Raw genomic sequence first — 17,961 nt, 5'->3', positions numbered from 1 at the left:
GACCAACATCTCCCAATTCCACCCCGCCCCTAAGCCTCTGACAACCACCATTCTACACTCTCTGTTTTTATGAGTTTGGCTTTTTTAGATTCCATATGTAAGTGAGATCATGCATGAACTCAAAAGTCAAACTCGTATTTGTCTTTCTGTGCCTGGCTTATTTCACTTAGCCTAATATCCTCCAGTTTCATCCATGTTGTCACAAATAACAAGACTTCATTTTTATGGCTGAATAATATTCCATTGTGTATATGTACCACATTTTCTTTATCCATTCACCCATTGCTGGACACTAAGTTTGCTTCCTTTTCTTGGTTTTTGTTAATAATGTACAGCATTTCTTTTTTTTAAATATAAAAAATTTTAAACATAAAGATGGGGTCTTGCTTTGTTGCCCAGGCTGGACTTGAACCCCTGGCCTAAAGCAATCTGCCCACTTCAGCCTCTCAAAGTGCTTGGATGACAGGCATGAGCCTCCGCACCCAACTCCACCATTTCGTAAAATGCTTATTTGATCCCAAAAAACCTCAGATATTTTACTTTCCAGTGTGGGGTACTTGTCCATTGATAACTCACTTAAATGTTACATGTGCATCCTGATGAGCTGGGTTAATAACGCTATCTCCTCCTATTGGGTAGTATAACCCCTGTATGGTTGAAAAGCAGCTGAAGGCAGACTGCTAAAAACTCAGTTGCCTAATTGAAGACAATGTCAGAGTAGATTTGAGGGGTAGGAGTAGTAAAATAATTCAAAGATAGTACTATACAAAAGTTCTACATAACCATAAGCATTCCTTTCATAATGGAAAAAAGGAGGGTGAGTATAAATACCCTTGTTTAGTAGGATCTGAGGCTTTCTAATCTTCTTAGAATCATTTAAATCGTCACCATGATTAGAAGCTCATGATTAACCTACACTCTAGTAAAAATACAATGCTCTTCCTTTCTCCAAGTCAAAAAGCAAGTCTAGTTCTTATATTTGGAAAGAAGAATCATGTCAGTTAGTACATTTCTCACAAAAGCAGGATATACCCTACAGGGTATTTAATAATGTTTTATTCAAGCTATTTAAAATGGCCAATCTTACTTTCAGAAGACCCTTTTAAAATCAACAGAACACTCCCTTTAGAAGTGTTTCTTGATATTGTTTGAATTGGCATTCCATTCACTGTTATATTTAATTACAGTCCTTTATTTTCAGTAACAGCTTATTTTCAAAGTATCATACATCCAAAGCAAAGAAAAAGAACTCTCAAATTATGGGTCACTTGCTATGATAACATATGAATTCAACCCTAACAATACTAGGATATGAAAAAATATGGCACATTTCAAGAAAGTTACAGCAAAGTATGTTGAACTAATGAAATCTCCACTCATGAAAATAATAAAGAGGAAAATGCTGAAATGATTAACCGCTTTTTTATTTACCCAAATGGAATTTAATTTGAAATCCACCCCTTCTGCCAATTCAATTTAAAATCCACTAGGACAATAATAGATAGAAGAAATTTTAATCAAAATAGTAGTTCCTGAAAATAGAGATAACTTAGAGGATTGACATCACAGCCTTAAAAACAGTCCCAACAGTTTAATACTTTATTGTTTAGGTTGTTATTATTTCTAATGTATGAATTTTGAATGTACTACAATATCTTTAAAAATACAGACTTTGAAGGCCACATCGATAGTCTCCTAAGTCAGTCCATGTTATTGTGGTGGGCAGAAATCTAAAGTGGCTTCCAAAATTCCCAGCCTGCTGGTACAAACCCTATCAAATTCCTTCCCCTTAAGTATGGGCAATAGCTCTGAATATGTTTGTCTGTCACTCTTGTGATTATGTTACATGAAATGGGAAAGGTGAAGGGATTCTGAGAATATAATAAAGGCCCTAATTGGCTGACTGTTGAGTTAATCAAAAGAAGATTATCCAGAGTAGGCTTGCTCTAATCAGGTGAGCCCCGAAAAAGAGATACTCTCCTGCAAAGAAACAAGCCACCTGAGTCCCACAGCTGTAAGGAAATTTAGTCTGCCAGCAACCACCCAAATGAGCTAGGAAGAGTCCCAAGCCTCAGATGAGACTATGGCCTGGCCAACACCTCAACTGAAACCTCGTGAGACCCTGGGCAAAGGATCCAGTTAAGCTGTGCCCAGATTTCTGATCCACGGACACTGTGAGATAAGAAATACATGTTGTTTTAAGCCACTAAGTTTGTGATAATTTGTTATATGGCAATAGAAAACTAATACAATTTTGGCTGGGCACGGTGGCTCATACTTGTAATCCCAGCACTTTGGGAGGCCAAGGGGGGTGGATCACCTGAGGTCAGGAGTTCAAGACCAGCCTGACTAACATGGTGAAACCCCGTCTCTACTAAAAATACAAAATTAGCAGGGTGTGGTGGTGCATGCCTGTAATCCCAGCTATTCAGGAGGCTGAGGCACAAGAATTGCTTGAACCCAGGGGGCGGAGATTACAGTCAGCCAAGATCGCACCATTGCACTCCAGCCCTGGCGACAGAGCAAAACTCCGTCTCAAAAAAAGAAAAAAGAGCCCGGGTGCGGTGGCTCATGCCTATAATCCTAGCACTTTGGGAGGCCGAGGCGGGTGGATTGCCTGAGGTCAGAAGTTCGAGACCAGTCTGGCCAACATGGTGAAACCATCTTAACTAAAAACATAAAAAAAATCAGCCGAGCGTGGTGGCACACACCTGTATCCCCAGCTACTTGAGAGGCTGAGGCAGGGGAATTGCTTGAACCATGGAGGTAGAGGTTGCAGTGAGCCAAGATCATGCCATTGCACTCCAGCCTGGGTGACAGAGTGAGACTCCATCTCAAAAAAAATAAAAGAAAAAAGAAAATGAATACAGTTTTATTAGATATTTACTGGGCTACGTAATACTATGGGGCACATGATTTGACCCTAGGGATATAAAAACTGGCTGAGAAAAGTTAATATTACAACCAGACTCTACTATAGCAATGTAATATATGTATTGAAGGACATGAAAAGAATTGGTAATATCAGGAAAGAGGCTTGATATAGGACTGCTGATGTGATCAAACCAAGTTAAAACAAAACAATTAAAGGCAATGCTTTTAAAGAAAAAGAACAAAGAAAACCCCATAAAAACAATACTTTACAACAGAGGTGACTAAGGATGATTTTTTTCAACTTGGAAACAGAAAGGTAGAGACCAAAAGGTGGAGAAAAAGGATAACCAGATTTAGTGATAATTTTAATGTGGGAGAAGACAGAAATATCAAAAATAATGTTGAACCTCCATCTTGGAGATTAGGGAAACGGCAGTACTACCAATCGCATAAAGAAGTATTCAAGCTGGGCGCAGTGGTTCATGCCAGTAATCTCAGCACTTTGGGAGGCCAAGGCGGGAAGATCAGTTAAGTCCAAGAGTTTGAGACCAGCCCCGACAACAAAGTGAGACCTTGTCTCTACAAAAAAATTAAAAAATAAGAACTAGCTTGGCATGGTGTATTTTCTTGTTTGCTGTAAAGCAGAGCTCAGCAAACTATGGCCTGCAGGCCAAATCCAGCCTACAGCCTGTTTCTGTGAATAAAGTTTATCAGAACACAACTGTGTCCATTCGTTCATGTACTGTTTATGGCTGCTTTTGTGCTACAATGGCAGAACTGAGTAGATGCAGCACAGATTGTATGACGTGATAAGCCAAAACTATTTTCTGTATGACCTTTTACAGAAATGTTTGCCCACTCCTGCTACACAACATAATATGCCGGCTTGGCACAGTGGCTCATGCCTGTAATCCTAGCACTTTGGGGGTAAGAGGGGGGCAGATCACTTGAGCCCAGGAGTTTGAGACCAGCCTGGACAACATGGAAAAACCCCATCTCTATGAAAAATACAAAAAAATTAGCAGGGCATGATGGCACGTACCTGTGGTCCCAGCTACTGGGGAGGTGAGGATCACCTGAGCCCCAGGGAGGTCGAGGCTGCAGTGAGCTAAGATCGTGTCACTGCACTCCAGCCTGGATGAGAGTGAAACCCTATCTAAAAAAAAGAAAAAAGAAAAAAGCATAGTATGCCCATAGTCCCTGGCACATAGCAAGTGTACTTAAGAAATATTAATTAATGAGGCCGGGCGTGGTGGCTCACACCTGTAATCCCAGCACTTTGGGAGGCCGAAGCAGGCAGATCACCTGAGGTCGGGGTTTGAGACCAGCCTGACCAACATGGTGAAATGCCATCTCTACTAAAAATACAAAATTAGCCGGGCATGGTGGTGCACGCCTGTAATCCCAGCTACTTGGGAGGCTGAGGCAGGAGAACCACTTGAACCTGGGAGGCAGAGAGTGCCATGAGCCAAGATTGTGCCATTGCACTCCAGCCTGGACAACAAGAGTGAATCTCTGTCTCGAAAAAAAAGAAAAAAGAAAGAAAGAAAAATAAATATTAATTAATGAAATTAGGGCCAGGCATGGTGGCTCATGCCTGTAATCCCAGCTACTTGGGAGGCTGAGTCAGGAGAATCACTTGAACCCAGGAAGCAGAGGGTGCAGTGAGCTGAAATCGTGCCATTGCACCCCAGCCTGGGTGACAAGAGCAAAACTCTGTATCAAAAAAATAAAATAAAATAAAAAATCAAGCAGACAGTATGCAAAACTGCAAATCAAAATCAAAAGACAAAGAATGCTACTGTCCCCCCCTATACATTCATCCATTCTTTCTTTTAATAACAGATGTCCCCATTACCATTCAAAACGAAGTTAGGCACATAGCTGTCCAACTACAGACACATTTCCAGCCTCTCCTGCAGCTAGGTGTGGCCATGTGCCTGAAGTTCTCACCAGGAGAATGTGAGTAGAAGTGTTACATGCCTTGCTTAAAAAGGAAGCTTGTTTGCCCTCTGCTTCTCTCTCTTTTTTTTTTTTTTTTCTTTTTTAACTGGAATGCCCTCTATTTCTCTTTCTGCTTCCCACAGGGTATAATGAAGTCATCAAGGTCAGCCAGCTTACACTATAAGGACAAAGACAACATGATAGCAGGCAACAGAGTAACAAAGGGGAAAAAACCTAGGTCCCTGGCTCACCTTGTGTTTGAAAGCCTGAATATTTACTCTGAACTGTTGTGTAAGAAAGATTTCAATTAAGATCTTCTTTGGGCCACATATTTTAGAGTATCTATTTTTTTTTTTTTTTGAGATGGGGTTGCCCAGGCTAGAGTGCAATGGTGTGATCTCAGCTCACTGCAACCTCCACCTCCCAGGTTCAAGCCATTCTCGTGCCTCAGCCTCCCGAGTAGCTGGGATTACAAGCGCGTACCACCATGCCCGGCTAATTTTTGTGTTTTTAGTAGAGACAGGGTTTCACCATGTTGGTCAGGCTGGTCACAAACTCCTGACCTCAGGTGATCCACCCGCCTTGGTTTCCCAAAGTGCTGGGATTACAGGCGTGAGCCACCGTGCCTGGCCTAGAGTGTCTTTATTACAGCAGCTCACCCTAGATATTAATAAACTCTCCAAAGTCATTTACTCTAAGGTCACACGATTATATTGTAAATGAGGCTACTATAACACCTGATTTTGCAGTTTTTCTGTTGTGTGGATATAAGGACACTATGGGAAATTCTGGCGGAGATCCCCCGGCTTTTAATGTATGATGGGTCATTTGGTCTTTTTCAAGTTCACCAGACTAGGACAAAAAAAAATTATGCTGAGAAAATCTTTGTACCCTTAATAATCCAGAGAGACAGAGAGAACTCGGCCTGTGCCAATTAACCTGTTCATCATGGAAGGAAGGAGAAAAACAAAAGAGTGAAATATACTTGGAAGGGTGTTGAACAGGGAAGTTGGAGAATTATGTGCTTTGGAAGACACTTAATAAGAATAGTTAATGGGTTGCAACTACAAGGTCCCAATGTCTTCTAAAAGACCTTACTTCTTAGCTGCCAATGTGTTCAGGCGTGATGACTCAGTTTCTGTTTCTCTGAACATCAATACTAGGGTCTGTATAATTTCAATGCATGCCCTAGAAAATAAACGATAAAAGGCAAAGAAATGGCATGATTTCATTAGAAGCTCAGAATTCCACAAAAGTAGTAATTTTTGCTAAAACTGCTTCCAGATATCCATACAGAAAAAAGTACAGGAAATAAATTTTGTACATCAAATTGCTAACATTGGTTAAGTGCCTACTCTGACTGCTACACAGTAAACACTCAAAAACATTTGCTGGTGGGGCGGGGTAGCTAACATATTACTCATGCTGTAATCCCAGCACTTTGGGAGGCCCAGGTGGGCGAATGGCCTGAGCCCAGGAGTTTGAGACCAGCCTGGGCAACATGGCAAAACCCCATCTTTACAAAAATTAGCTGAGTGTGGAGCTCAGGAGGTCAAGGCTGCAGTGAGCCATGATCACACCAATGCACTCCCTCTGAGGGACAGAGTGAGAACTTTTCTAAAAAAAAAAAAAGAAAAAAAATTGTTGAATGAATGAATAGCTGGATGTCAGTACTAAATCATTTTATATGTATCTCTTTTCCAAAGTTTTTAGGATAATCAGACACTGCTTTAAAATTATTGTTTAAATTTTTAATATTTTCAGAGAGGTAATATTTGGCTCAAAATGTCAATGGTAAAAAAGAGAATACAGTGAAAGCTGTCTCTCCTCCAGATACCCATTTTTCCCACTTTGAGACAACAAATATTACTAGTTTCTTGTGCATCCTTCCATTAAAATTAGAACAAAATGAGTTCTATTTCTTAAAATCCACAAGAAGAGACCAGGCATGGTGGCTCACGTCTGTAATCCCAGCACTTTGGAAGGCTGAGGTGGATGGATCACCTGAGGTCAGGAGTTCGAGACCAGCCTGGCCAATATGGTGAAAACCCGTTTCTACTAAAAATACAAAAATTAGCCAGGCGTGGTGGCGTAAGCTTGTAATCCCAGTTGCTCCGGAAGCTGAAGCATGAGAATTGCTTGAACCCATGAGGCAGAAGTTGCAGTGAGCAAAGATCGTGCCACTGCACTCCAGCCTGGGCAACAGAGCGAGACTCTGTCTCAAGAGAAAATAAATAAATAAATAAAAATAAAAATAAAATCCACAGGAAGAAAACCTTGCAGTGCCATTAATCATTAACCCAGCATATATTTTGTCCAGTGTCTTCCATTTATCTTTTAACACCCTAGCAAAAAAAAAAAAAATCGATGATTATCTAGTTAGTACTTACACCAGCTCATCAACCCTTTGGCTTTGATTTTGTAGTGCATTCTTATCCCTAGACTCCGGCAAGTACTCATGAAGTTTGTTTACTAGGAAATAGAAAAGGTCACTGGTCTGTGAAAGCAAGTTGGAAAAAAAGACAGTAATTAAGGTATCTGTTGTTAAAATTCTCTACTCTCATGTACTAAAAATATGAAGAAATAATTTGTTCTTTGATTAGAGAAGTGGATTACAATATCTCCCACTGATACTAGCATAACCCAAACTGGAAACATACTTCTTACTTACAACCAAGAGACCACTGTCCTGGCGACCAGAGCAAGGGCTAGGGGGTGATGTTGGGAGATGCCAGTTAGGCCTGGCTTGACCATTAACCTTGAAGATCATCCAGAAGTAGTTGTGTAATCTCAGGCAACTCATCCAGTCACCTTGAAAAATGGGGCTCCTATAATTTCTGCCTTTCCAAAGTAATCTGGCCTTTGTGAGGATATAATGAATAATGAATAAGCAAGTTCTCGTTTTAAAATGTTTACTAACTCAAAAACAAATGTACAGCACTAGGCTAGCTTATGGAAATGGTGCAGAACAATATTGATTCTTCTGGTAATACAGTGGAAATGTAGATTGCCATTTCTGTCAAAATAAACACTGACTTAGAGCTGGGGAACCCATGTTTTAGTGTTCCTGTCCAGTCTCATGAGAAATCAAGCATGAAAATAAGCGCTGGCCCATGAAATTAGGCAAGTTGGCATTAATGAGAAATGTAATGTAATTGCTTTTCTTTTCTATTCCTCTATTGTTCGTTTTTTCCCCAGGATTTTGGTTTACTAGTGACAATTTAGGCTTTTTGTTTAGAAAGTGTATGTGTCCCCTTATTCAGGTGATATGGCATGAGAAGAGGCTGGGAATGCCAGCTGGGAATGCCAGAGAAAGGAAAAAGAGGAACAGAAGCAGGATGTTTACCGGATACTCTCAGAAGTGCTTGGGCTTTGAAAGAAGGAAGGACTTGGCCAGACGTGGTGGCTCATGCCTGTCAGCCCAGCACTTTGGGAGGCCGAGGTGGGCAGATCACTTGAGGTCAGGAGTTCGAAATCAGCCTGGCCAACGTGGCAAAACCCCGTCTCTACTAAAAATACAAAAATTAGCTGGGTTTGGTAGCATGCTCCTGTAATCCCTAATCCCAGCTACTTGGGAGGGTGAGGCAGGAGAATCACTTGAACCTGGGAGGTGGAGGTTGCAGTGAGCTGGGATTGCGCCACTGCACTCCAGACTGGGCAAGAGTGAGTGAGACTCCATCAAAAAAAAAAAAAAAAGAAGAAGAAGAAGAAGAAGAAGTGCTTGGGCTTACCCAGTGCCTGATAAATTAGCATAGTGTGGCAGTTTTACAAACTGACCCTGGAGTTATATTCTTTGAGCTCAAATCCCAGCTCTGCCACTGGGCAGTTGTGTGACATTTGGCAAATTACTTATACTCCCTGTCGCTCAGTTTCTTTGTCTTTCAAATGGGTTAATAATATCACTTCATGGGGTTGATTTAAATGTAAGTTTAAATAAGATAGTATGTATTTATAAAGCTTCAACAGTGCTTAGCACATAACACATAGCACATAACAAGTGTCTAATAAGTATCACTGTTATTATGACCTCCCACCTGCTCACTGATTCATGAATTTTCACTTATAAAATATCATGCATCTACCTGAAACAACATGGAAGAATCTCAAAAATATTATGCCAAAAGAAGCCAAATGCAAAAGAGTACTTAGTGCAGAATTCCATGTAAGTGCAGTGCTAAGAGAGGCAAAATGAATCTACAGTGACAGAAAGCACATCAATAGTTGCACAAGGCCAGGAGTGTGAGAGAACTGTGGCCAAAGGGCACAAGATGACATTCTGGAGTGACAGAGACGCTCTAAATCTTGATTGAAGTAGTGTTAATAGTTACATGAATAGAGACATTTGTCAAGACTCTTCAAACTGTATCTTTAAATATGGGTGCATTTTATTTCATGTAAATTATACTGCAATAATTTCTTCAAAGAAGATAGATGAATGGCCAATAAGCACATGAAAAATGTTCAACATCACTAATCACTAGGGAAATGCAACTCAAAAGTACAATGAGATATTATCCCACACCCATTAGGATAGCTACTATTAAAAAAAAAACACAAAATAGCAAGTGTTAGCAAGGACATAGAGGAATCAAAACCCTTATATACTGTTGGTGGGAGTAGAAAATAGCACAGACACTGGAAACCAGTATGGTGGTTCCTCAAAACTTTAAATATAGAATTACCATCTAATCTAGCAATTCCATTTCTGAGTATATACCCAAAAGAATTGAAAGCACCGTCTTAAAGAGATATCTTGCACACCAATGTTCATAGCTGCATTACTCACAACATCTAAAACATGGAAGCAACCCATTGACAGATGAATAGATAAGGAAAATGTGGTATATACATACAATGGAATATTATCCAGCCTTAAAAAAAAGGAAATTGTGATACATGCTACAACATGGATTAAACTTGAGAACATTATGCTAGGTGAAATCTCAGTCACAAAAAGACAAGTACTATATCATTCCAACTATATGAGGTATTTAGAATAGTCAAAATCAGAGACAGAAAGTAGAATGGTGGTTTCCAGGGGCTGTGGGTTGCGGGGGTGGGATGGGGGAAAGAAATGGAAAGTTGTTGCTTAATGGGTAGAGAGTTTCAGTTTTGTAAGATGAAAAGTGTTCTGGAGATGATGGTTTTGATGGCTGATTGTGAATAAACTTGATGCCACTGAAATGTATGCTCAAAAATGATTAAGGAAGTAAATTTTGTGTTATGTATATTTTGCCACAATTTTTAAAAATGAAAAAAAAATCATATGAAGAAAAAAAAATTTTTTTTTTTTTTTTGAGATGGAGTCTTGCTCTGTCGCCCTGGAGTGCAGTGGCATGATCTTGGCTCACTGCAACCTCCACATCCTGGTTTCAAGCGATTTCCTGTCTGGGATTACAGGTGCATGCCACCACGCCTGGCTAATTTTTGTATTTTTAGTAAAGACGGGGTTTCACCATGCTGGCCAGGCTGGTCTTGAACTCCTGACCTCAGGTGAGCCACTCGCCTTGGCCTCCCAATGTGCTGGGATTATAGGCATGAGCCACCGTGCCAGTGGAAAAAATTTAAACGAGAAAAAGAACATAGAGAACTATTTTATCTACTCATTTGTTCATTCACTGAATGCATACTTATTGATTGCCAGCTATGTGGCAGGTATGCTAGATAATGAGATAACATGTTGAGCGAAACAGACAGACATGTGTCTGTTCTTCTAAAACTTGGAGTTTAGTCAATCTATGAAAAAGTGTTCTCAGCCTGTGTAATCTCACACCTGTAATTCCAGCACTTTGGGAGGCCGAGGCAGGCAGATCACTTGAGTCCAAGACCAGCCTGGGCAACATGGTGAAACGCCTTTCCTACAAAAAATACAAAAATTAGCCCAGCATGGTAGCATTTGCCTGTAGTCTCAGCTACTTGGGAAGTACTCAGCTACTTGGGAAGTACTCAGCTACTCGGGAAGTACTCAGCTACTCAGCTACTTGAGCCCAGAGGCGGAGATTGCAGTGAGCCGAGATGGTGCCACTGCACTTCAGCGTAGGTGACAGAGTGAGACTCCATCTCAAAAAAAAAAGAAAACCTATTCTCATAATTTAAATTTTACCTTCAAGAAAATTAAAAAATAAAGACCACTTAAAAGAAAAAAGTATGCCTCAATAAAGTTCATTTTAAAAGGGAGGGAGAAAACTATATATAATATATATATTTATATCTATAATATATATCACTCTATATTATAGTGTATCTATAATTTTATATCCATAATATGTACGTTATATATGTGTATAATTTTCCATCCTATTACAGGAACCAAAAATTAGAGATGCCTGTGATGGTTAATTTTAGGTGTAAACTTGGCTAAATTAGGAGTACCTAGAGAACTGGTAAAGCATTATTTCTGTTATGTCTGTGAAGGTATTTCCAGAGGAGACTGGCATGTGAGTTGGAGAACTGAGTGGTTCTGTCTCTCTGGAGAATTCTAATACAGATTTTGGTACCAGAAGTGGAATTGTTGCTATAAGGAATACCTAAAAATGTGGAAGTGACTTTGGAATTGGTTAACGGATAGAGGCTCGAAGAATTTGGAGGAGCAACCTAGAAAAAGCCTAGATTGCAATAATTGGAGGATTAAAGGTGATGCTGGTTGGGGCTCAGAGAAAGAGGACAGCTGTAGGGAAAGTCTGAAACTTCTTAGACATTTCTTAAGTGAAAGAGTGAAAGATTATTCTCCAGCTTTAAGACACTGTTATTTTCCCTGTTGGGTTTTGGACTTACTTGACCCTTTCCTCTTGCTTATATCTTCCTTTTGGAATGGGAATGTCTATCCTCCACACATCCCACCACTGTATTTTGTAAGTAGATAACCTGTCTTGATTTACAGGCTGACAACTAGAGAGGAATTTGCCTCAAGATGAATCCTGCCTCGAGTGTCACCCATACCTGATTTAGATGACAACTGGTAATTTGGACTTATGAGTTGATGCTGGAATGAATTAAGATTTTTGGAGCTATTGGGATGGAATAAATGTATTTTGTATGTAAAAAAGACATGAATTTTTGGGGCCAAGAGCAGAATGCTGTAGTGTGAATGTGTCCCCCAAAGTTCATGTTTTAGAAACTAATCTCCAATGCAACAGTGTTGAGAGGTGAGACCTTTAAGAGGTTGATTGGGTCATGAGGCTTCTGACCTCATAAATGGATTAATGTCATTATTGTGGGAGTGGGTTTCTGATAAAAAGATGAGTTTGGCCCCCTTCCACCCTTTTTTTTGTGCATGCTCTTTTGCCCTCTGCCTTCTCATGGGATGACACAACAAGAAGACCCTCACAAGATGCCAGCACCTTGATACTGGACTTCCCTGCCTCCAGAGCTGTCAGAAATACATTCATATTCTTATAAATTACCAAGTTTGTGATACTCTGTTATAGCAACACAAAACAGACTAAGACAATGGCCCTAATCTCTCCACCCCAGTAAGGGTTTCTAAGGGAGCTTCACAGAACGTATGTTTTCCAAGAAATATAGCATAAAGTTGAAAAACCACTGCTTTAGCTTAAGGCTATGATAACGATTTAAATAAAAAAATCTTAAAGGATGTTGACTTTTATTAGCCATATATGCTAATTTTGTGAAAACAAATCTGAGGATAGATTTTGGCTGTGGATTAGACAGAAGAACATAAGGCTACTGGGTTTGATGGCATGGTTGGGGATAGGGCCAAGGGGGACTCCACTGAAGTGTAGAGAGACCCCAAATAGAGAGACTACCCATTTACTTTTTTTTCTTTTTTTTATTATACTTTAATTTCTGGGGTACATGTGCAGAATGTGCAGTTTTGTTATACACGTGCCATGGTGGTTTGCTGCACCCATCAACCCGTCAGCTACATTAGGTATTTCTTTTAATGCTATCCCTCCCCTATCCCCACGTCTGCCGACAGGCCCCAGTGTGTGATGTTCCCCTCCCTGTGTCCATGTGTTCTCATTGTTCAACTCCCACTTATGAATGAGAACATGCAGAACATGTTTGGTTTTCTGTTCTTGTGTTAGTTTGCTGAGAATGATGGTTTCCAGCTTCATCCATGTCCCTGAAAAGGACATGAACTCATCTTTTTATGGCTGCATAGTATTCCATGGTGTATATGTGCCACATTTTCTTAATCCAATCTATCACTGATGGACATCTGGGTTGGTTCCAAGTCTTTGCTATTGTGAATAGTGCCGCAATAAACATACATGTGCATGTGTCTTTATAGCAACATGATTTATAATCCTTTGGGTATATACACAGTAATGGGATTGCTGAGTTAAATGGTATTTCTAGTTCTAGGTCCTTGAGGAATCACCACACTGCCTTCCACAATGGTTGAACTAATTTACACTCCCACCAACAGTGTAAAAGCATTCCTATTTCTCCACATCCTCTCCAGCATCTGTTGTTTCCTGACTTTTTAATGATCAGCATTCTAACTGGCATGAGATGGTATCTCATTGTGGTTTTGATTTGCATTTCTCTAATGACCAGTGATGATGAGCTTTTTTTCATATGTTTGTTGGCTGCATAAATGTCTTCTTTTGAGAAGCGTCTGTTCATATCCTTTGCCCTCTTTTTGATGGGGTTGTTTTTTGCTTGTAAATTTGTTTACGTCCTTTGTAGATTCTGGATATTAGCCCTTTGTCAGATGGATAGATTGCAAAAATTTTCTCTCATTCTGTAGGTTGTCTGTTCACTCTGATGATAGTTTCTTCTGCTGTGCAGAAGCTCTTTAGTTTAATTAGATCCCATTTGTCAATTTTGGCTTTTGTTGCCATTGCTTTTGGTGTTTTAGACATGAAGTCTTTGCCCATGCCTATGTCCTGAATGGTATTGCCTAGGTTTTCTTCTAGGACTTTTATGGTTTTAGGTCTTACGTTTAAGTCTTTAATCCACCTTGAGTTAATTTTTGTATAAGGTGTAAGGAAGGGGTCCAGTTTCCGTTTTCTGCATATGGCTAGCCAGTTTTCCCAACACCATTTATTAAATAGGGAATCCTTTCCCCATTGCTTGTTTGTGTCAGGTTTGTCAAAGATCAGATGGTTGTAGATGTGTGGTGTTATTTCTGAGGGCTCTGTTCTGTTCCATTGGTCTATATGTCTGTTTTGGTACCAGTACCATGCTGTTTTGGTTACTGTAGCCTTGTAGTATAGTTTGAAGTCAGGTAGTGTGATGCCTCCAGCTTTGTTCTTTATGCTTAGGATTGTCTTGGCTATGCAGGCTCTTTTTTGGTTCCATATGAACTTTAAAGTAGTTTTTTCCAATTCTGTGGAGAAAGTCAATAGGTAGCTTGATGGGGATAGCATTGAATGTATAAATTACTTTGGGCAGTTATGGCCATTTTCACGATATTGATTCTTCCTATCCATGAGCATGGAATGTTTTTCCATTTGTTTGTGTCCTCCCTTATTTCCTTGAGCAGTGGTTTGTAGTTCTCCTTGAAGAGGTCCTTCACATTCCTTGTAAGTTGTATTCCTAGGTATTTTATTCTCTTAGTAGCAATTGTGAATGGGAGTTCACTCATGATTTGGCTCTCTGTTTGTCTGTTATTGGTGTATAGGAATGCTTGTGATTTTTGTGCATTGATTTCGTATCCTGAGACTTTGCTGAAGTTGCTTTGATAAGCTTAAGGAGATTTGGGCTGAGACGGTGAGGTTTTCTAAATATACAATCATGTCATCTGTGAACAGAGACAATTTGACTTCCCCTTTTCCTATTTGAATTATTTCCTTCTCCATTCACTTTGGCCTTTCATTTTTGATAACTGAATTAGAAGATCTGTTTTAGCCCAGGTAAGAACATTATATTAAATAATGGCTGCAGTGTTTTCAAGTATAAAACAGATCATGAAAGCTTCATTTTTAGACATTGGATTAGGTTAATATTTCACAAGAGAACAGATTTGCAATTCAATATGAATAGCTTACAGCACCTGGAATATGCATGCATTGTGTTTTGGCCTGAGGGAGAATACAAAGATAAGTAAGACATATACTTGTCCTAAAGAAGCTTTTGGCATATTAAGATAAATAAGAAAAATGTGCCAATCACTATAGTAAAAGGGAGGATATCTGTGCTAATTCTCGATGGTAGAAACTGTATCATAATCATGCTATATTTCTAATACCTATCACCAAGCCTCACACAGATTAGGCATGAAACCTGTCTGTTAATTGTTAAACAGGAAGTGCTATGAAAGATGTCATAGAACTACATTGTTCAACTCGGTAGCTACTGGCCACAAGTGTCTATTTAAATTAATTTAAATTTAATAAAATTAACGTTTTGCTTTTTTAGTCACTAGCCACATTCAAGTGCTTAATAGCCACATGTGGCTAGTGTCTGTTGTATTGAACAATGCAGATTATAAAACTTCAAAGAAAGTTCTATGGCATGGAATTGACAGAGAAGATCAAAAGGAGGAAGGTACTAAAGTTCCCCATCCGGCATGACAGGAAAGGCAGAAAATGGCATTTGAGCTGAGCCTTGATGAATGGGTATGATTTTTAACAAGAGAAATTAGAAGAAGAGTATTCTAGAGAAAGCAAACAGCAGGGAGAAAGGAGAGCTAAGGAGAACAAGTGTCCAAGTTATCCTACATGGCTCGATCTTGTAGAAGACAGAGGTGAGAGAGAAGATGAAGTGGCGGGTCAGGTCTGTGGGTCCTAACCTTACTCTCTTTCTCTCCATTCTTTTTTTGTTTCACAGCCTAGGCCACAGGTATCAGGCCTGTTTTTAAACTGAAGATGCTTAAATGACCTCCAGACTAACACTGGTGCTGATCCCATTAGGAATACACATCAACATCCTTCTTAATCTAACCCTTAAATGGTACTTCAGTTCTCCTACCTAGACATGCACTTTAAATCCAGTCCCTGATTGTGTCCAGTGTATCTGGGTGGACTTCCCCTTTGAGCACTGTCCTAAGTCCTTTCCCAGTCCTCTCCTAACTGATGGCTTTACTCTTGACAATCTTTATGTCCTCACACTCCATAAAACCCTGTTCCCACATCCTAAACAAGCAGATCTTCCTGGTGCCAAATGTTTGTGCAGACATCCAGTTGTAATTCACCCACATGCTAAAAATCCTGATATTTCATTTTTGCTCACTCTTATGTAGAGATCACTCTCACCTTTGGGCACTGTGCCTTTTCCATGAGCATCTACATCTGGATTCATTTTCCCAGTGCCCACCTTATCCAGATGGTAGGTAGCCTGATATGGTCTGGTTCTGTGTTCCCACCCAAATCTCATCTTAAATTGTAATCCCCACTGTCGAGGGAGGGTCCTGGTGGGAGGTGACTGGATCATGCATGCTGTTTTCACGATGGTGAGGGAGTCCTCATGAGATCTGATGGTTTAAAAGTGGCAGTTTCCCCTGCACATTATCTCTCTCTCTCTCCTGTTGCCATGTAAGACATGCCTTGCTTCCCCTTCGGCTTCTGTCATGATTGTAAGTTTCCTGAGGCCTCCCAGCCATGTGGAACTGTAAGTCTGTGGCAGGCCAGGTCTTCATAACAGCTGAACAGACAGGCCTCCATAACAACTGTTCCTGTACTGACTGAGTGGTTATGTTAAATATTAAAAGCTGATAGAGCCAGTGTCCTTACACAAAGGCTGGGATGTAACAAAAACCCACCAAGAGTTTTGCCTAGGCCTTTCCTGGGCCTTGAAGCATGACAAGATAATGAAGGAATTCTTAACAGGACCTGTTTAGAATTAAACAAGTTTTACTGGGGGTCTGAAGAAACTCCCCAGGATGCCACAAACAAGTTTATTGGCGGTCTGAAGGAACTCCCCAAAGCTCCATGATTTAGCAGGAGGCAAGATAAGGGTAATCACCCCAGGACCTGAACCCATTTAGATTGAGTAAATTTACTGAGGCCCCAGAGGAAGGTCTTCAGGACCTTCCTTAGGTCCTGATCTAATCTTAGTTATAGATTAAAAGAAGTTAATCACTTTTGTCTTTAGATGAATGCACTTACATGTAGACATATAGCTTAGAAGGTATGTAAGCTCTGGAAAACTTTGTAATTTTGAATTGGTCTGGCGATAATTTCCAGGCCTTTCCCTTCTTTCCCAGTTCATCTGTATCTCGTTATTGGGCCAAAGAATAAGCAGCCCGACCCTTGGTTTGGTCCAGGAACAAGTCAACTAAACCTTCTTTCTTTATAAATTACCCAGTCTCAGGTAGCATTTTTACAGTAGTGTGAGAATGGACTAATACACAGCCCTTTCCTGATAACCCCAGCCTACTAAAATAAAGGCCATACCTGTCCAAATTTGAAATCTGTGATTAGTGGAGAGCCTTAAATGCTGAAGCCAAAGTCTTTACTAGCAAGGAAAGTCACAAGAAACTTTTGAACAAGCAATCCCATACAATCAGGGTTGTAGATTAAATTGATACTGTGTGTGGGATGGACTGGAGAGGTTTATTTGGGAAGAAGATAATCCTAATTTATTTACCCTTTCCACATGAATTCCATTTCATCTTCATAATCAACTTGGTTGGTCATATTTTCCACAATCTTCTAAAGTTCTAGAGTCAAAACTTGGATGGTGTATTCCTCACAGGATCTATCCAGTACCAACCATTTTAGACTACGCAGCACTACATCATCCTTACCTGAGTCTCAATGTCTCAATGTTGTGGGACATTTGGCATATTATTCTCTACAGCTAATCTGCCTTCACTGTACTGATTTGCTTGGAACTGTTCTAGCTTTCCAATATTGCAGGAATTTCCTTAGTCCCAGGAAAACTGGAATAGTTGGTCACCCTAATCTGGGCAAACCAAAATGGTTGGTCACCCTACATATCAAGGACCTAGAAGCTAATAAATAGCCAGGACTGTCTTGTATGGCTGGGAGTTCACATGCTTTACAATTGCTCAGTAAAATGATGGCAGCTACTTATGTGACCAATGGCCAGAATTAGGATAAAATATATAGCAATCAACATGAACACAGCCCTAGGCAGGGCTCACCCTCTCACGGAGGCCTCATTAGCACCACACCAGGTCACTCACCTGGGCTTCTTAACACTTTCACCTGAACATGAAAATAAGGTGTCTGTAATTTACTGAGTGAGAATGAGGTTGCCTTGCCTCCC

General features: G+C 40.1%; 1 protein-coding gene across 2 annotated transcripts in view; it reads right to left on the bottom strand.

The window, feature by feature from the left end:
• C10H12orf56 (chromosome 10 C12orf56 homolog) overlaps positions 1-17,961 on the bottom strand; it is a 118,996-nt gene that overhangs the window by 14,092 nt on the left and 86,943 nt on the right. For both annotated transcript variants that reach the window (XM_003824806.7, XM_008978444.5), the window contains exons 7-8: positions 7,209-7,315; positions 5,917-6,006 (exon numbers count right to left, since the gene is read on the bottom strand). In XM_003824806.7, coding sequence (XP_003824854.2) covers positions 5,917-6,006; positions 7,209-7,315 — 197 coding nt within the window. The remainder of the gene's footprint in view (positions 1-5,916; positions 6,007-7,208; positions 7,316-17,961) is intronic.

Source organism: Pan paniscus, chromosome 10, assembly GCF_029289425.2.
Source record: "Pan paniscus chromosome 10, NHGRI_mPanPan1-v2.0_pri, whole genome shotgun sequence".
Taxonomy (NCBI): Eukaryota; Metazoa; Chordata; class Mammalia; order Primates; family Hominidae; genus Pan; species Pan paniscus.
Note: the sequence above shows the minus strand (reverse complement) of the source record. Positions and strands in the feature narration are given on the sequence as shown.